Source organism: Delphinus delphis, chromosome 13, assembly GCF_949987515.2.
Source record: "Delphinus delphis chromosome 13, mDelDel1.2, whole genome shotgun sequence".
In the NCBI taxonomy this organism is placed as follows: Eukaryota; Metazoa; Chordata; class Mammalia; order Artiodactyla; family Delphinidae; genus Delphinus; species Delphinus delphis.
The window spans coordinates 19851778-19871924 of record NC_082695.1 but is presented as its reverse complement, the minus strand read 5'-3'; the positions used below and the strand labels follow the sequence as shown (position 1 = coordinate 19871924).

General features: G+C 52.2%; 1 protein-coding gene across 2 annotated transcripts; it reads right to left on the bottom strand.

The window, feature by feature from the left end:
- Positions 1-177: 177 nt before the first annotated feature.
- On the bottom strand, positions 178-15188 carry ASPHD2 (aspartate beta-hydroxylase domain containing 2). 2 transcript variants are annotated; one of them, XM_060029419.1, is made up of 4 exons: positions 15050-15188; positions 10329-11426; positions 4960-5073; positions 178-338 (listed from the first exon to the last, which is right to left on the bottom strand). In XM_060029419.1, exons 2-4 carry the CDS (start codon positions 11209-11211, stop codon positions 178-180), a joined length of 1158 nt encoding a protein of 385 aa, XP_059885402.1. In that variant the 5' UTR covers positions 11212-11426; positions 15050-15188. The 2 variants fall into 2 exon arrangements, with proteins under 2 accessions (XP_059885402.1, XP_059885403.1); XM_060029420.1 differs by lacking the exon at positions 178-338 and adding an exon at positions 2067-4363.
- Between the last annotated feature and the right edge of the window lie 4959 nt (positions 15189-20147).

Genomic DNA, 20147 nt, shown 5'->3' with positions numbered 1-20147 from the left:
ACCGGAGTTCAAAAGCCTGGGGATGCTGAGCCGTGAGCCGGGACACCTGGCTTCTGTTTCCGGCTCGCCCTCCAGCCGGCACCACAGCCTTGTGCTCGCCCACTGCCCCGAGCCTACGTTTTCTCGTCTTAAGTGAGTGTAACTGTCCCAGCACCCACCCCCGCGGGGCCACAAGTATTATGGGATAATAATGTATACAATAGAATCTTCCAGAGGGAACAGTGCTGTCTGTACTCGAGGACGCAACACACTCACCTTGAAGCCGGGGTGGCTAACGCGGCGGAAGTGGGAAACATGGGGAAGGGTAGGTGATCCGAAGTTAGGACCAACGTGTGTGCCTGGGAAGGAGGCGGAAAGTCAATTAATCTCTGTGTGTGTTGCCTCCTCCCACCCAATGCTACAGTCTGCTTGAGTATTTTCACTGCCATCTGTCAGCAGCTCTAAAATATATAGCCTTATTCTCTCCTGTTCCCTGTGTTTACATCTGGTTAGCAAGATTCAGCCAGGGACATACATGTCACGGGGAGGCGGCTGCCAGTAGGCCATCATGGTCCTTAAAAACAGCATTTTGTACTTAGCCTCTGCTGCTCGTATTTACATTTTAAAAACATGTAAGAAGCACCTCCCACCCACCCACAACTTGCCATAATCTTACCTTATTCAGACCTCACTTTAAGCCTATGAGAGGAAGCATTGGGCACATTTTCGAGATGAAGCTCACAGAGTGGATTTGGACATTTGGTAGCAACAGACAGAAACCACAACTCAGACTTAAGAGTTAAAAGGGAGTTTATTGGCTCATGTACGGAAAAGTCCAGAGGTAGGGCTGGTTCCAGGCAAAGCTATATTACGACTCAGATGATCTCCACAAGATGAGAGACCTGCTCTCCTCTGTGGGTTTCTCTCTCAGATTTTCTTTACACTGGATCCCCCACTCCCATCCCTCGAAAAGTAGCCTCTCTTTCTCAATGGTCCCAGGAGAGAACTTGGACCATGTGCCCAGCCCTTAGTACCCAGGAGTCTGCAAGGCTCTGATGATTGGTCAGGTGTGGGTCATGTGCCTAGCCCTGCAGCTGGGTTTGGGTCAGGTCCTGGAAATCCAGGGACTGAGAAAGGGGAATGTTACGGTCTTGCAAGAGGCTCGTCAGAGTACTGCTGGAGGAGAGTGTTAAAACAGTGACCATCCCCTAGAGGCCAAGGTTAGGTGGCCTATCCCAGTATCACATAGGGGCACAGCTGAGCCTTGAACCTCCAGCTGGCTGATTTCAAAGGCCTTGCCATTTTTGCTACTCAGGGCATCGACCCTCAGCTCCAGCTACACATTAGAGTCAGCCCAGGAAATGAGTTGAAACAAATACCGGAGACCTGGCCAAAGAACTGAGATGCCTTGGGGGCAGGGTGTGGGCATCAGTATTTCTCAAAAGCTCCCTGGGTGACTGTACTGTGCAGCCAAAGTCCAGAGCCAGTGGGTGAGGACTACCCTTCTCCTCCCCCACCACACGCTGCAGGGCACTACTCAATGCTACAAGGGTGGCTGCTGTCAGCAAAGGAGGGCTCAGAACCCAGACAATCTAGGCGACTTTGGGGGATGATGAGCAGGTGCCTGGGAGACCTGGGAGGTGACCTTGTCAAACTGAGTCACCAATCCGGCCTTGCAGCCGAGGCAGGCTGCCTCTGCGTGGAAGGCAGGGCTTCCCACTCGAAGCTGGGCAGGCATGCTGCCTCCCTTTTCTCACCTTGGGCATCCCCGGCTGCAACGTGTAAATTACTTTAGCAGTTGCCTAGCTGGCAACGCGCGCTTCAGGAGAGCGAGAAATATCGTGGCCCAGGGTGCACGGTGCTCTTCCCTCCCACCTGCTGTGGCAGCCTGGCCAGCTTTGCTATGAAAACACCTGGCAGCCAGGCATCTCCTGGGGCTCCAGGCCACCAGAGCTCCCTGTCCTTCTTCTAAGACAAGGGGAAACATTCAAAACAGAGCCACCAAGGGCCCTGCTTCTTTCTCCCCGAGGTTAGACACAGACAGCAGAAAGAAGCCGCAGCTCCCCGGCCGCCTCTACCAGCGACCCGGTGGACTCGTCCATCTCTTCCTCACCCATCCTTCCTCCTCACCTGTTTGTCTGTAACTGCTTAGAACCCCTGCTATGTCAGGAAGGGAACCAACCTCGCTGCTTCACGTGCCAGGCACTGTCTCTACAGTGAAGGAAACTGAGGCTCCCAGAGGCTCCATGACTTGTGCAAGGTGACGTGGGAGCAAGTTCCTGGCACTGAGTCCGGAATCCTCAGCTCTCCTGAAGCACGGTCCTTGTTCTTTGTCCAGAGTGACACCTGCAGCTCCTGAACATTCCATGGATCTGCTCCTTTCCCCCACTCCGCGCCCATTACTGAGAACTACATCTTGCTTCATTCCCTGTACATGATCACCGTTAGGGGCCCGCCTGTCTCTGTGACACGATCCAGAAACCAAGAGCCTGCAACGAGTGGCCCTCTCGGAGCCTCTGCCCAAGTCCCACGTCACCTCTCCAACAGACCGCTTTACCACTTCACTCTGGTTTTCAGCAAGATCTTTTATTTACCCTCTGCTCCCCAACCGCGTCACGTGAGCACAGGTAGCCAGGGGCCTGTGTGGGCTGCTGGCTTTGTAAACGTAGAGCAGTCAGTACGTATAGAAATCATGCACCTCAGGGATTCTTTAACAAGAAACTTAACAAGTAAAAAGACTTCAGGTGTGTTTGACATTTCTGCCCTTTCCTGCATTCTAATCGCTGAAAAACATCTGTGTAGAAATTGTACTCAAATGTAGACACGGTTTCTTTGCACACTTGCTAGTAACTACCTAGTGCGTTTCAGACCGCGTTTACTTCTGACGGTTGCTCCTCCCAGAAGCTGCTGGTTTCCGTTCGGATAGAAACACTGGACCCAGACGGGACAAGCAGTATGTTCCGTACCGCTCCAAGGCTTTACAAACCTGACTCTGCCGTAATACATTATTCAAAAAAGGCATCTCTAGTGTGACTGGAGGAGACTCCTTCACACATCGGCTAACGGGGGGCTGCTTCTAGACTTAGTGCCTCAAACTGGCCACGTCCTTCACAGCAGACCCAGCGCCGCGACCATGGGTCCTTTGGGTATGTAGGTCCCCCCAGTGTCCTCACGTGCACACACTGGCTTAGGTGGCCCTCACCACACCCTTGTGCACTGACAGAGACACAGGGCCGACTCTGCCATGATCTCCGAGCCCAGCGTTTGAACGCTTATGTACAGACAAATGGGAAATCATAGGAAACAGAACTCCAAAGCAAAACAGACACTTCGGGCGGATCTACGATTCCAGTTTTGCCAGAGAAAGGCTTTTCCAGAACGTCACTGGATGAGTGAGGTCTCATCTCACCTCGGCGCCCATCAGCCAGCCTGGGGGTCTGAATGCTCATCACCTTGGACTCCAAACAGCTCAAACGGGGAATTCTCCAGGCCCGGCTTGGCAGTAGGGCTTCTGTAGGCAGTGAGGTAATCGAATCACATGTTCAGCTGCTGAACCGAGGGAGCCCCAGCTTGGCTCTCGAAGACACCAGCCTCAGCTCTGTCGGAAAGCAACGTCTACAGAAAAGCCTCCATTGCCACCAGCCTGATGCTCTTGCCATCAGGGACCCGACTGGGTTCAGGGTGAGGTGAGCAATGGTGAGTCTGCCCTGCCCTGACTGGGCCACCCTGCCGAGGAAGCCAGCAGGGGACAGCTGGGGATGCGGACCGCGGGCTCCCCCGACCCGGGCGTCTGAGGCCCAGGGTGATCGTGACAGCAGCAGAGGCCACGTCCTCCAGCTCTCTGATCTGCAGTGTTTTGTTTTGTTTTTGTTTTTTTCTTTTAAGATGACAGGAAGATTTACGTTATTACATCCAGACAAGTAACCATTTGGCGACCCTATTTCAGAGCACTGACAAAACCAAGTAGCAGCGTGACACAGACGACAGGGACCCCGAGACTCTGGTCACAGAGCAAAGTAATGCGCTTTTAGGCAGAAAGGAATCGCAGAAGCAAATGATTGGAAGGGAAAAAAAATCTAAGGAAATACAAGCTGAAAATTTCCCACTTTCAATCACCGAAGGAAAGAGGGACCCAACACGACCTAAAAACCAAATCCCAAATGAGAGCATTCTGTCGAGGCATGGAATTGGAACAGGGGCAGGGGCCGGGCCGCACCCCTGTCTGCCCGGGCGGACCGCGGCCACTCTCGGCGACTGCAGCACGACCAATGTTCTCATCGTCCCGGGGCAAAGATGAAATCCAGGGCCTGCCGTTCGGCCGCTGCGACGTTGGGATGCCACAGATCCACCATGAAAACCACCCGTGGGCCGTCCTCCGCCGAACCTGGGGGAGGGCGGCGAGAGAGGAGAGGTTCAAACCGCCCGGAGCCAGGACCCGGGCAGAGCCAGACCCACGCAGTCAGCTTTCGGGCAGGGACCCCTGCTGACCCCGGCACAGATCGCAAGCTCTCCTCCTCTCTGATCAACAACATTATCAGAAGACCCCAGAAGGTTCTGAGCAGAGTGCAGAAAGGAAACGGGCAGAGGGAGGGAAGGGTGAAAACGTGGTAGGTGGAACGCGGAGGACTTTTAGGGCAGGGAGGTTACTCCGTGCGATCCTGTCATGGTGCACGCGTGACATCACACGTTTGTCCAGACCCACAGAGTGTACAACAGTAAGAGTGAACCTTCATGTAAACTACGGACCTGAGTTACTGATGATGTGTCAAAATTGGCGCGGCCATTGTAACCAGCGTACTCCACTGTTACAAGGTGCTAAGAGAGGGGAAATTTATGGGGGTCACGGCAGGGAGCACACTCTGTACTTCCTGCTCAGCTTTTCTGGGAACCAAAAACTGCTTTAAAAAGAAAGTTTAAAGATACATGTAAATATATATATTTATATTTTTAAAGGCGGCCACGGGGCACACAGACACTCACCTTCATGGAACGCGGCGTGCAGGAAAGAATCATCGAAGAGGAGGCAGCGGCCTTCTGCCCAGCACTGGGGCTCCCCGCCCACCACCAGCTCACAGCCACTCGGAGTTTTCAGACCTGGGGGCAAAGCAGAGAAAAGAAAATGAAGGCGGGCAGGGCCAGGGACGCCGGAAGTCGGGAGTGGCAGGCTTTGGAGGAAGCTCTCGACCTCCAAAGCCCCGACCCTGCGCCTTACCCCTCGGGAGCCCCGCTTGGTGGGTGGGTGGAGGCAGTCCGTTAGGACAGATGCAGGCCGTGCACCTGCACCCTCACTGTGCTCCCTGGAGAAACTCATTCCTCTGGTGGCTTAATCTGTTCTGGGCCAGGGACTACTCTGATTAAAGCACGGACCAAGGCTTGCGCTCCACTTGTGAGACTCCTGAAGCCCAGTCGTGGGGCCCCGGAAACCGAGGGAGGCCAGGTTCAGAACCCTGCCTGCCCAATAGGCAAAGGCTGCTTCCGTCGAGATTAAAGACTCGGAGACTCACACAGTGCCCTCCTCTTTAGGGTCCAACGTTAAAATCCACTGTGAGGCCTGAGGATGGCATGTTCACAGTCCAAGTTTCCCCAGCCTCATTCTGGGAAAATGGTGACACCCCTAAAGAAACGCCTGAGCTTTCAGAGGAAACTGACTGCCACCCTCGTAGGAAGCCATATGTTCAAAATGCAGGCGGGGGACCCGAGCTCGGGTATAGAACCCCGGAAAGGGGGGTCTATACCCGAGCTCGGGTATAGAACCCCGGAAAGGGGGGTCTTCTTCAAGCGCTGCCGTGCATGCACTTTCACACCCCCATTTCCAACTCAAGGGTCTGAAGGAACGCTTGGCCCCTGGCACTACCTGGTCATCTGTGAATGAAGGCACCGGCACAGCCACCTAACTGACTCAGAGGAGGCTGGGTAGGCCCTGAGCCGGGAGGAAGTGGGCCCTGTGAGAGGGCCTGGGATCATGGTGTTCTGTCTGTCTTCAGTGACCCACCCTGATAATCACGACCCTGGGCCAGTCAGCATCCCCGCTCTGATTTAATGTCCCTACGACACACATGAAACAGCGTACTCTCAACAGCCTGAGGATTTAACACACCCTCTGAACCAGAAATGGATGGCGCCAGGAGACACATATGGAGTAAGAATTCAAACAAAGAGGCCACGTGGAGTAATGGGCAGGAGAGAGGACTTCAGGTCAGACGACCACCCTTACGTGCTGGGTGACTCTGAGCAAGTCACTCAACCTCTCTGAGCTATAGCCTCCTCATCTGTAAAGAGAGGCCATGAGCACACTTGCCTTCCAGGCTGTGTGACCACTGTCCTTGCTACCAATCACTGAAGACTTACTGTGAGCAGGTTTGTGTTAAATAAACACTTTACGGACATCACACACTTTCCAGATGGAGCAACTGAGCTTCAGAGAAGTTAAGTGACCTGCTGGAAGTCACTATTTAGTCCTGCGCGAACTGAGATTTGAACCCAGATCTGTCTGGCTCCATGAAACAGGCTCTTACAACACTGGACAGTAGGATATAAATGCTAGTTGTTACATCGGTAGCAGTGAGGCTAAGTGGTTGTCAACTTCCCTGTAGTTAATATGTTTCAACTATCAATAGTACGTTTCACTGAATCAGCTGACACTGTCAGTTCTGCCTCTGGAACCAGGATCTCCCACTACTGTTAACAGCTGCTGGGGGAGGTTAGGGCTGTAAAGGAGCTCCGCTCCGCCTGAAAGATTTCCATGCGTGCCCTCACCGCTTGGTTCAGTGGAGAAGGCCTTTAGGGATAGGTGGTTCTCTGCAGGGACAGAACACCCCAGGATTCCAAAAAGAAGCTCCCCTTTTTCTGGGCCACGAAATGATTCATCACCACCCCAATGGTACAACAGAAAAACGGCCTGGCCTGCCGGCTTCCCAGCCCCTGCTCACTCGCCTCCGCCTCCCTTCACTGCGCCCCAGCCTTCCAGCGGCCCACCATCCCCGCCTACTGCCATAAACCAGCCTGGCTGGCAGATATGATTAACACTCGCCCAAACAGAGCATTCGGGCGGCTACTGGGGACACATAGGCCCCACGCATGGCCTCGGCCAGTCCCATATCCCCAGGCCCCCTCTGGCTTAGGGCTCACTGCTTTGTCCCCAATGCCCATGGACAGAGGCGCAAGACGGGTGGAGAAAGGGCTCTGTCCACCACTTCAGGAGGCTGGCACTCAGGGTGGGCAAGGCAGACAGGAGCTGACCAGCTTGTATCACCCAGCCGGACGGCCGAGAAATCCAACAATATACTCATGAAAGGAAAATGAGAGCCTAACGGGCTTTTGTAGCGAGAATCTGGATACGCTCACACACTTTCATCCACCCTTCCCTGAGGGTCTGCCACTGGACCGGTATCTGCCTCCTGGCTAACAGCTGCCTCATTAGTTTCAGAGGTTGTTCCCTGGAGCTTCGTGACAGTGGGTGGGGACCTCGCAGCCCCGTACAGGGTGCTGGGTGACGGCTGGGCCGCATGGACAGGTGCTGAGCGATGCCACCTCTAGCGGAAGCTCGGAGCAGGCTCGGCAAACGTGTGCCACCCGGAGGCGCTGATGGCTGAAGAGCGGCGGCCGGGACGACGCCCCCAGCCCCCACTCAAGACGGAAGGCGGAAAGGGAGGCTGCGGGGCACTGCAAGGACACAGTTCTGTAACCGCAGGTGCCTCCCCACGTCTGCCAGGTAACTGGCGGAGGTGTGGCCACTGGCATGTACCAGGCCCTTCCTGCCTCTGACCTCATTCTCCGGACACCCCCTATGTCAACACACGAGGTCACGTGAGTCTCACACCCCTCTCTTTCCTTCCTGGGTGGAAGGACAGAGGAGAGGAGGAAACGGAGCAAACCCAACCCTGGCGCTCACCCTTGCCATGGGGACAGCTCACGCTAGTGGGACGCCTTCCAACACCGCCTGCTGTCCAGGGTGACACGGATGACCCAGTTTTTCCGGTGGCAAGTGACTCTCTGGGCCGGGAGGGGAATGACGGATCATAAAGAGGCCCACGTGGGCACATGTTACACACACACACACACACACACACACACACACACACACACACACACACACACACACACACACACTGCACACATACACAACAGGCATGAACACCTGGGAGGCAGGTCCACCAGCCCTTCCTACTCGACACACCTGCCCGGAATTCTACCACACCCAGCTCAAGTGCCCTTCCCTACACGTCCTTCTGAAGCTTTTAGAAAACTTACAAGGGAAACCTTTAAAAAGAAGAGCATTGCTCCCCGAGGCCCACAGCCTGGCAGGGAGGCCCCCTGCGGTTTGCTCCCACTGAGCTGGTCAAGCTCAGCCCCACCAGCGGGCTCCCCAGCTAGCCCAGATACGGCGCCCCAGCCCCAGGGGGAGCCTCCTGCTTTGCTCCACCCCGGCGGCCCCAGCGGTCCTGCAGGGTCAGACCCCCGTCCCGGAGCAGCCCACAGGCAGCCCGTGTCCCCTGAGCTCAGAGTGCGCCCTGGTGCCTCACACAGAGATTTCATTACAATGATCATCACTAAGACGATCATCTCACTTCTTAGATCAACCAGAGCCCCCTTTAACTGACTGCCCTCTACCTGCCAAGCACTTCACACACAGGACATACTTCTAATCTTCCAAACAGCCCTCCAGGTAGGTGTTACGCCCATTTCAGAGAGGAGAAATTGGAGGCTCAGTTTCAGAGCCTGCCCAGGGTCACCCGGCAAACGGGGCTAAGCCGGGATCTGAGTCCAGGTATGTTTGCTTCCAGAGTCTGTGCATTTTCCACTGTTTCCCAGGGGCAGGGACTATGTCTTATGGGTCATTTTTCACACTGCCCAACACAGCGTATGATCATAAAAGCTACTAGCTACCATTTATCGAATGCTGTCGCATGCCAGGAGCCGTGTCAAGCAGCCATGGCAGATATGACTTCATTGAAAGCTCTCAACATTCCTGTGAATAAGTACTATCTCCTCATTTTACAGATGTGGAAACTGAGGCCCGGAGAGACGTGGTTATTTCCCAAAGTCTCACAGCCAGCCACGAAGCCAGGCAACTCCCTCCAGAGCCCCTACCCTGTCCTGCTTTTACTCTTGAAATACTCAAAACGATGTCAATTGCTCGAACCTAGTTCCTTCTGTTTTTTTAAAGCAGTGAAGCCCTCTGTCCAGTCTCCACAGAGAGAGCGGGAGAAGCAGAGGGCTCTGGGCGAAGAGGGGCTGAAGGGCCCGGGGCATCGGGCTCAGGTCCCCCAGGCAGCCCCGAGGCTGCCCTGTGGACCATGGTTATGAACCCCCTTCTCCAGGCTATACTGGGGCTCCTCCGTGCGCCTCTCGTCCCTCCAACACAAAGCTGGGGCGGACTTCCAAAGCGGGACCTTGCTCAGGCTCTCGGCAGCTCCTCTAGTCTGGGATGCTAACCAGTGGTGCCACTGCCCTGGTAACCAATGTTATCATGACTCACTAGGAAGGAGGCACTCTGGAGAACTAACGTCCCTCTTCACCGAGTAGTTTCTGAGCCTGCTTTTATCAAGTACTCACTATCAGGCTCTGCTTGAGCAAATGCCTCACGATGCACATCATCACACCAGAGCCTCGACATAACTCTGTAAAAGATGATCTTTTTATAATACCTCCACTTCCCAAATGAGGAAGCTGAGGCCCAGGGAGGGGGACTGACTTGCCCAAAGTAACACAGCCAGCTCATGGTGGGGTGAGGACGCAAACACAGGCAATCTGACTCCAGACCCTCTTCTCAAAACCACTGCTACACACACTACACGTATTACCAACCTCCCTAGAAGCAGAATAAAATCAACTTCACACAAAGCGTCCCTTCGTCCTTGTTGATTCGGAAGGCACTTGGGTATCTTTCAGCCTCCTGAATCACCCCAATAGCCTCTGGCTCTAGAACTACTCTGTCCAATACAGTAGCCAAGTGTCATATTTTAAAATTTGGATTCAAGTAAAAATTGAGCTCCTTAGTTGCACTGGCCACATTTCAGGCACTCAAGTTACATGCAGCTGGTGGTTCCTGCACTGGACAGCGTAGATGGAGACCATTCCCATCTCGGCAGACAGCTCCTTTGGACGGAGTTTCTGTCACAAATTAGGTTTATACTGACCACACGTTTCTTTTTTGACTCAATTCTCTGCTGCCAACACTGTTCACACGTGACCCATCCATTTTTGATCAGAGTACAGTGAAGCATGAGAAAAAGCCCAATCCTGGCTACTGACTACAACTCGCGGTGTCTGGGCTCCCGGCCGGCAGACGGGCTGGGATGTATTTGCTAGAACAGCGCGTGCCGGGAGGCCCTGTCCCCGCCACGTACCTAAATGGCAGCGGAGGCGGATGTTCGTGGGTCCGTAGTGCTCCGTTATCACGGTGCCGGGGCTCAGCACGGAGATGCACGCGTTCCCAAAAACATTGTTCCCAATACAGGTCCGAAGGCTTCCAAGCAAGCGGTACGTCCGTGGGCACTTCCTGCAGTTCCGGGGGACGCAGACCCCCTGATTGACCAAGTAAAAGGTGACCCACTCCCCACTGGGGGTGCTGTTCATTTTCCAGCCCTGTGGGAGGCTGCAGTTCGAAAACGCTTTGTACAGGGCCTCAAACTCGCACAGGATGGTCTGGAAGTTGCGCTCCAGCAGCTCCACGTCATGCTTCTGTGCGTCCCGGGCGAAGTACGGCGAGGTGGGGAGGTCGGGCAGGAAGAAGACCTCGGGCTTCTGGATGGAGGGCCGGCTGCTGAGGTAGCGGCCCTGCTCGCGGATGCCCTTGTGGATGCGGCCCATGCCGGACCAGGAGTAGCGCTTGGCGTACTCCTGCAGGTTGTGGTAGAGCTTCTGGTTGAGACCCTCACTGTGGCTGCAGCGCACGCACTCGGGGGACTGGCAGTACACGAACCCGTTCTGCAGCCCCGTGGCGTCGGGGCCCTGCATCAGGGCGTTGACCGAGACGTAGGGCCGGGGCTGCTCCCTGCCCACGTGGTAACAGTACCACACGAACAGGACCAGCAGGCAGGCCACGGTGACCGCGGCCGTGGTGTCGCAGTCCCGCACGGACTGCATGCCGGTGGCGATGCAGTCCCTCAGGCCGTCCAGCGACCAGCTCCAGGCCACCAGCCACTCGAGCGACATTTTGGGGGAGCTGTTGGGGATCCGAAGAGAGGTCAGCTGGTCAGTCCTCGGGAGTCCCAAGGGCATGCATACCATGCAGGTCAGCGTAGGGGGTGAGGGGCGGCTGGGGCAGGCGGAGGCATGGCTGCCACGGTTCCTCGGGTCCTGCCAAGGGCGGCATGGAAAGACATCTGTGCCCAGTCCCCCGCTCCCGGCAAAAGTCACTGCGGGTGGGGGCAAAGGAGCGGCTTTAGGTCACGTCGGCAAGTGGGGCTGGTCACCGTGAAATGACTTTTTTAGGCAGTCCAAACCTGAGATGAAAAAAATAATAATAAACCGGCATAAATTTTTACCCCTGGAAAAGTCCTCAAGTGAAACACAAAGCCCCAGCTCGTTTTGTCAGGTCTCTGTTGGAAGGGGACACGTTTCTCAATCCTGTACTTTCTCCTTCCATTTTATCACCACCCCCTTTCCCAAAAGGCCAGTAGTGTTTAATCTGCATCAAGTACTGTTTGCTCATTACAGTAGTCCCATCTGTTTTGTGTCATCCTTAGGAGGTGCTGTGATCCCCATTTTATGGATGAGGAAACTGAGGCTCAGAGAGGTCCTATAACTCACCCCAGTTCATGCAGCCGGGGCAGGGACACAGAGCCCATCTCACTTCAAAGCCATATCTATCCATTTTGCTACGCTCTTGCACAGTAGGTATGTAATAAATGCTTATTCTCCTTAAATCTCTGTACCTTTTATTAAAGAGAAATCTGGATTCAAAAGCATCTTACAAATGGTAAAGGAATTTGGAACTGCATATTCTCCGTTTTACTTGCTCTTTTCACAGGACTTCATCATTCTTATTTAACCTCTCTTGCCCTTCTGACATAGGTTGGGCTTAAATCAAGCTGGAAAAGGAAGTGGGCTCCCCGGGGTCACATCTGTGGCAGACACCAGGCATTTTCTGTCTACTCGCTTGGGAGGCTATCTACTGGCCTCACCCATGAGATTATGAAAGTGAAATGATGGATAGAATGAAAATAGAAGCCCTTTCCGGTCTGTCTCCAAAACACACAGAAGTGCTGTGCTTTGCCACGTATCCTGCCGATGGTTTGGGCCAGTGTCCGGCACGCTGATTATCCTAACAACCTAAGAGATGATCGAAGCCCAGCTGTCTCATTGCCTGTGTCTATAGAACCCCGGCCGTGCTTCCCAGGTGAAACTCTCTGTCCATCCTGCTCTAATTGGATGAAAACAGCCAGGTCTATGTTCTACTACATGTGTAATACATTCCCTCACCTCGAGGAGCAGAATAATTCAGAAATTTCGCTTGGTACCATGCTCTCCCTTGTCTCACAGGAATGTGAGAAGGCAACTAATAAAAACAGGAAAGCTGTACCCTCCCCCTTCTCCGGGGACTAAATTTGGCCCCAACATTCTTGCAACGTAGCAGAGAGGTTAAGAACCCAAACTGGGCAGGTCACTCCCCTCTCTAAGTCTCAGTTTGCTCATCTGTTAAGACGGGGTAATGCTCCTCTCATTGGATCAAGGGGAATGATGGGTTGAAAGCACTGATGATCACATCATGGTGACAGTTCAGAATGTGCTAGTGACCGCTGTGACATGTGGATTCCCATCTCTAGTAGCCAGCAAACCACAGGTGGGCCATCAGGGAAAGGTATCTCAGGTCTGAGAATTCCAACAGCCAAAGGTATACTCTTGTTGCCACACATCTCAAGGAATTTTTTTTTGGGGGGGGCGGGTCCCCAGACGTGCAAAAGCTATTAAAATTAAAGGGAAACCTTAGATTGTCCTTAACTCCCTACTTATATCTTCCCAGCTTAGGTTGAATAAAGAATCGCTTGACTATAATATTCAGTCAGAAACGCATATGCTGAATATTCACGGACATTTTTATGTTTCTCGGAAAAATACGAGAGTCGGGAGGTTAGAAGCTAAATTTTTTCCTCATACGTTCTCCATGTCTTCACAGATTTGGGAGAAGAGGGAAAGGCTGGGCCCCCTGGATGGAAACAGACCCCCTCCCCCACTCACCCCGGGGCCCTGGTTCTTGACTAGTCCTCCCATAACTGGCAGCTGTTTCCTCTTGAGGAAAAGGGAAGGATAATCATGATGAAAGGTATTTTGTTTGCAAGCCATCTGCCAAACAGAACCCCAGGATTCTTGAAGTTCAGTGTGAAACTAACATCTGTATGATAACAAGCACTTTTACTAAAAGGATTTCCCCCATCGCTGAGCTGAAGCCCTAATTGGAACTTTGAAAACCCAGTCTCTCAGGAAGAGAGGTTTGTTTCTCTTAAATGTTCTAAGAGTGACATGATGATCATTTAACAAACACCTGTTAAGTTTCAGTTCCCATCAGCCCTGCTTGAAGTTTAAGTCAATCAAAATGAAGACGCGGAGTACCGGGTAGATGACGAGGGAATCTCTCCATTGGACAGTCACACCACTTACCCTCTCCCCAGGGAAGCCTCATTCTGTACAACACCGGCCATGAACGCTCCCTAAGCTGAGCTATAAACAAAACGCAGAGGATCCTCAGGCCCTGGACCCCAGCTGCAGACCCTGCTCACAAGATCACAAACAGCACTGAGAGCTCAAGTAAGGACTTCTCACATCTGCCACTTACTTTTACCCAAACTACGCTGGCAGGACCCTGAGCCCGGAGGTGGATTAACAAGCTCACAGCTGAAACGTGACACTAAATTAAACCTTTACCTTTACAGGGTGATTGGCAGTTTATCAAGTACTGGTTCAAACATCTGACCCTCATAGACCCCAGCCCTGCAGCTGCGAGGGCATGAATTCCACCCCCCCACTCCCACCCCCCAGCTTTTGTCTCTGTGACCACAGTAACTTCCAGCTTCCTTTACACATCTGTTTCCATTTCTTGTCCTCATCAGGGATGGGGACACCTCATTGCAGTTCTGCACTTTAATAATACGCAACTCCAGATCTTCAAAGTCAGCCAGCTCTGGGGAATAGGGTCCGAATTCATGGCCACTTTTTGGTGAGCAAGTCGAATCAAATATAACTTCTGATACAATGAACACCTAGGGAGAGAGACACTCGGCTCAAACCTGGCTAATCCAGTTCACATTACCAGTCCGAGAGGCTGCCCAGTGCCAGAGAGCTTCTGCTCACTCTCAGGGTACCCTAGAAGCCCCCCAAGGAGCCGGGCAAGGAGTGTGATGCATGCACCCAGGAGCTTGAGAGCTGCCCTGGGGCCAGCCCTCTGCTGCGGGGAACCGGAGACCTCTCCTCCTCACTTTCTTGTCCAGCTTTTTCAGTATCCACCGGAGACCTCTCCTCCTCACTTTCTTGTCCAGCTTTTTCAGTATCCACCCACTCAGGAGAGTGGGGGAAAAGGAGAGTGCACAGAATAGGTTAATACAGATGGTGACCACCAGGAGGTCGGGGCGGGAGTGGGGGTGGGGTGGGGGGAATGGGACGATGGAAAGGTACTGACAGGAAAAGTGGGCGATTAGGGAAGGAGGCTCATGGAACAGGGGAGGAGGGTCACCACGGGAAATAAGGGAAATGGGTGATGCACAGGGCTGGGGGGGAGGGGAAGAGCAACAAGAGAAGGGACCAAGGAGGATGGTGACCGAGAAGGTGATGGTGATGGGGCATGTTAACACGGTGAACAGAGTCGCGAGGGAGCAAGGGGACAAGGAGGGTGATGCCCGGCCCGGGCCGCGTACACTGCCAAGGCGGCGGCGCTCAGCACGTAGCGAGCGCTGGGCGGCGGGGGCCCCTCGTACGGGCCGAGATGCGGGGCGCTGAGCACCCTCCGCGGCCGCGCCGCCGGGCGTGGGGACCGCGGGCCTGCAGCCTCCCGGCCCCCGCCTCCTCCCCCTCTCTCAGGGTCGGTCCCGTTGCGCCGCCGTCCTGCCCCGCAGCCCCCGGAGAAGCCGCTTACCTGCGCCCGAGCGCGCGGGCGGCGGGGGCGGCCACTGGGGCCGGGGAGACGCCGCCGCCCGAGGGCGCGGACGCTCGGACGCCCCCTGCCCACGCCACGGAGCCACCGCCCCGCTGCTGCCCGGCCCACGCCGCCGGAGCCCGAGCCAGAGCCGAGCCGGTTCCCAGCCGGTGCCGACGCCGCGCTGCGCTCCGTGGGGCCGCGGGGACCACAACTCCCACAATGCCGCGCGCGGCCGGGAGGCTCGAGGAGGGGATGCGGGCGGGGCGGGGCCAGCGCCGACGGCCTGAGGAGCGGGGCCGAGACCCCCAGCGGCCAGGGGCGCTACTCGCACGCGGGGTGACCCGGGGCCGGGATCGCGCCACCCGCTCGCGTGGTTTTTGCGGGCGCGGCCGTGGGCCCGAGCGGGGAGACGCACTGCCCGCCCAGTCCCAGGGCGCGCGCAGGCGGGCGGGCGTTGGGTAATTCATGAAGTCCGGCGGGCGTTAATTCACCCGCTCCCGGTTCTGCCTCTGTGCCTCTGCCTGTTCTCCCTCCCTTGGTCTCTCTCTTTTCTCTGGTTCTCCCTCCTACATTTCCTCCTTTCCTTCTCTTTCACTTTCCCTCCCTTTTCTTTCCTCCCTCACTTCCTCTTGCCCTGACACCCTGTTTCTTTATTGATTCATTCATCTACTTGAGGCCTCGTAGGCACTTGGAATGAAACCGCAAATCAAACAGGATACTTAAGTTTCATGGAAGAAAAACTCATTCGCTTGATACAAATGATTATTGGGCAACCTCTCTGGGGCTGGCCCTGCGCTCTCTGGCGAGCCGTCCAGACGTGGCCCCTGCCCGCAAGGAGTCACCGGCTAGCCAGGAGTAGGCGGTGCCCAAGTAATCACGGGTACACATCTACAGTCACCTACCAGGCAGAGTGGTTACCAAGAGAAAGGACAGGACAGGATGAGAATGTGTAACAGGGGGGCCTAATGCGGGGTTGGAGTCTCCAGGGAGGCCACTCTGAGCAAGTGATGTTCGAACGAAGGCTTGTGGGAGACAAATAACAGGGGCCATGGGTCGTGTTGTGGGCTCCGGAGGAACTATGCATGAGTGGGTTTTGGGAACACGGAGTGGGAGGACCAGCCCACAGTCCATCCGTTCTGTCCCAGAATCCACCTTGCCCCTTCACAGACCCCACCTCCCACCACCCCGACACCCAGAACCCACCTCTGTCGTGTCCCAGAACCCACCTTGCCCCTTCCCAGAATCCACCTCTCACCCCCCCACCCAGAATCCACCTCTCCCTGACCCAGAATCCACCTTGCTCCTTCCCAGAACCCACCTGGTCCCTGTCCCAGAACTCACCTCTTCCATGCCCCAGAATCCACCTCACCTTTGTCCCAGAGCCTACCTCTAGGATGTCCCAGAATCCACCTTGTCTCTCTCAGAAACCACCTCTACCATCTCTATTATTGCTCAGAATCCACATCTACTGTGGCCCAGAATCTGCCTTTACCATGTCTTAAAATCCACTTCATCCCTGTCATCTCCCCCCTTTTCTAAGTCCAAAGGAGGAAGAACTTTTCTTTTTTTCTCTTTTATTCCGGATGCATACATTGGGAAACCATAAAATGCATATGGATTTGCTCCAAGTGTGGGTAATCGACACAGGCATCAGATTTAGAAACATTAAACATGTTGTATCTTTTCACTGCCAGCCTCGGAATGGTTGAGCCTGGGTAGGGTGGAGAAGATGGGAGGGTATTTGGTGCATCTCACATTCAGAAAGTTGCTCATATTTAGACTTCTCCAAAGACACATATGTTCAGTCACTGCATCACACTGACAGGGATGAAAAAGAAAACTATTCTTCATACAGTTGTAAATGTGTGTTCCATTGCTGGACCACACCATCTGTAGTACATTATGAATTAATATTGTCTATAAATCTTGTAATTATCTTTGACCAGTGCAATTATATCGCTCTGTATTTGTTAAGAGCATTTATTTGTTCAACGGCAAAATTACCATACACACATTTTGCTAACCCTGCTTGCCATTCTTTCCTCTGGGAGACCCTGGGAGGTGAATTCCCCCCAGAAAAGGGTATCCGGGCCTTCCAGAGGGGGCTTTTGGGTGAAAGCTCATGATAAATGTTCATTGTGCTAATGGAGGAGTTGAGATAAGGGCCAAGTGCTTATAAATTGCCTGGCTTCAGCTTGGCTGTTACCCGCGTCCTCCTCCTCTCCCCGTTGTCTCTAGGGCAGTCATTCCCGACCCACTCTGAGGCTGCACAGCCTATCATTACGCCATCTCGTACACTCGTGGGGTCCACCCAACTCCCTCCTCCTACAGATGGAGTCACTAGGGGTCCAGAGAGAAAACATGCCCTGCTCAATCAAGGTCACAGCAAGTCAGTAGGGGAATGTGTAGACCCTCGACAAAAATACTTGTTTGGTGGGTGAAAGAAACTGGTATAGTCACTTTATAGAGCAATTTGGTAGTATTTGCTAAAATAACAACAACAACAAATCTGTTTCCCCTAAGAACCAATAATTTCACTACTCTATCTGCCCTAGAGAAATTCTAGGGTAGATAAAGTAATGGTAACATCTTCATGTTATATAATACTGGGCAGCTATTAAAAAGGAAGAGCTAGATGTATGTATAACAATATAAAGCTCCTGAACAAATGATAAAGCAAAAAAAAAAAGAATTCTACGTGCAGTATAATTTCATTTACGTAATATGCACATATACACAAAACGTTACTCTATGGTTTCTGTGGATGTATACACATATTTATGTAAAAGCAGGAGAAAAGCACTGGCAGAATACCCTAGTATGTCCTCCTTTTTAAAACTTAAAGTACTACAATGTTTGTAAATATAAAGACTATCCCTCAGAGAAAGCAACTTAGAGGGACGTCAAGAAGGAATGAGAATTGGACACAGTGGACAAAAGGAATTCCAGCATTTTCTGTAATGTTTTAACTTCATTTAATATTTTCAAAAGGATTTAAATGCTCCTGGAACAAAAAGTAAAAAGGACAAATGACTTATTAGGACTACCCTTCCCTATCCCTCAACCACCCAGTTCCCTTTCCTTAAGAAAATCATTATAACCAATTTCTTACCCATTTTTCCAGGAAAATGCTGTGCATTTGCAAATATACAGAAGTATTTTAACTTTAAAAAAAGGAAAAGACACGGATGGTCTCTCTCACCACACCTACCCAACATTGTACTGGGCCTTTTCACCAGTGCAATAAGGCAAGAAAAAGAAATAGGAGGCATTTGGAAGAGTAATTGAAAAAAAAATTCATAGTAGCAACAAAACAAAAGTGTAAAGAACTCAGGAATGAATTTAACTAAAATGGGAAAGATGGGGGGAAAAAAAGTGAAATAAAAATATTGAAGAGCACAGAATAAATTGTGAATAACGACAATGTATGCAAAAACTCCCAAAGAGACAACATCACAAAAATGTCAATTTCCCCAACTGACCTATAAAATTTAAATCAATTTTTATGACAATCCCAATGTTTTTCATGCAACGAGATAAACTGATCTTAAAATTTATAGAGAAAAGCAAAGGGCCAAGAAAGCTAAAGACAAAATAAAATTATCTAATAAAAATGAGCCAAGGATAAGAGCGGGCAAGTCACACAAGAGGAAACACAAATGGCCAGTAAACAACTAGGAAGGTGCCGTGCCCATTGCTCATCATGGAAAGGCAAACTAAAACCACAGTGAGATGCTGTTTTGCTTTCATCCTCTTGGCAAAAATTGAAAGGCCAGTTGACGCCAAGTATTGGTAAGGCTGTGGAGCAACAGGTGCTCTTGTACACTGCTGGTGGAGTGTAAATTTGCACAACTACTTTGGCCCTCTTTTGTAAAGTTTGAAGGTGTGCGCACCCCCCAATCCTGCCATGCTACTTCCTGGTATATGCTCCAGGGCACTGATTTTCAAACTGGGGGTTCCACTGATGGTTGTAGAATTGACAGAGTGAGTCATGACCACGATTTGAAACAATGAAATAGACAACAGACAATCAAAAATTACAACGAGTGTTTCTGAAAGTGTCCTAAGAGTACTGTGTGTTTGTGTTGCACTGGGTCCCAGTGTAAAATGCATTTCTGATAGTGGGTGGCAGGTCAATTTGAAAGCCTTTGCCCTAGAGAAGTTTGCAGAGTGCGACTCATACAAGAATATACATTGCAACATTTCGTGAAAAATTGGAGGCAACAAACATTATCAAGAGGAAAACGCACCCATAAATTCATACAAAGGAATATGATATAGCAGGTAAAGTGCTTGAGACAGAGCTAAATGTTTCAACATGGATAAATCTCCAAAATATAATGTTGAGCTGGAAAAGGAAACAGCAGATTGGTATTATAGCATAATATTGATCTTAAGTGTGAACTCATGCAAAGAATACAATATGCTGTTTAGGGAATATGTATATAATATTATATGTTACATATGTGTACATATATACGTTCAGGAAAAATGCATACATTAATATATGTATTAATAGTAAAAATCTTGCATGGGGACAATTAATGCAAATTCAGGATAGTGGTTATTTCTAGGGAGGGAGCATACAGGAGAGGGAGTAGGATTGGGGAAGGGTACGTGGTGGGGGGGGCTTCAACACTATTTTAAGTATTTTATTCCTTTAAAAACCAAAGCGACAAAGCAAAATGTTAAGTTTGCAAAGGAAAGTGGTAGGTACATAAATGTTTGTCCTGTTATCCCTATGAATGTTTGAACTATTACACAATTATAAATTATAAGGAGGCAATTTTTTTTTTTTTTCTGCGGTATGCGGGCCTCTCACTGTTGTGGCCTCTCCTGTTGCGGAGCACAGGCTCCGGACACGCAGGCTCAGTGGCCATGGCTCACGGGCCCAGCCGCTCCACGTCATGTTGGATCTTCCCGGACCGGGGCACAAACCCGTGTCCCCTGCATCGGCAGGCGGACTCTCAACCACTGCGCCACCAGGGAAGCCCAAGGAGGGTTTTGATTAGGTAAAACGAACTTTGTTTTTAAAGGTCTGGGTTACAGGTTTCCAATAGGACTTGAGCTACTTGGAGATTTTCCAGAACAGCTG

Coding starts and splice junctions, on each gene's coding strand:
- ASPHD2 (XM_060029419.1), bottom strand. CDS start 11,211: ATGGTATGCATGCCCTTGGGACTCCCGAGGACTGACCAGCTGACCTCT. Junction 5,074..10,328: donor CCGCCTCCGCTGCCATTTAG/GTACGTGGCGGG, acceptor CTTTGCCCCCAG/GTCTGAAAACTCCGAGTGGC. Junction 339..4,959: donor GCACGCCGCGTTCCATGAAG/GTGAGTGTCTGT, acceptor CCTCCTTCCCAG/GCACACACGTTGGTCCTAAC.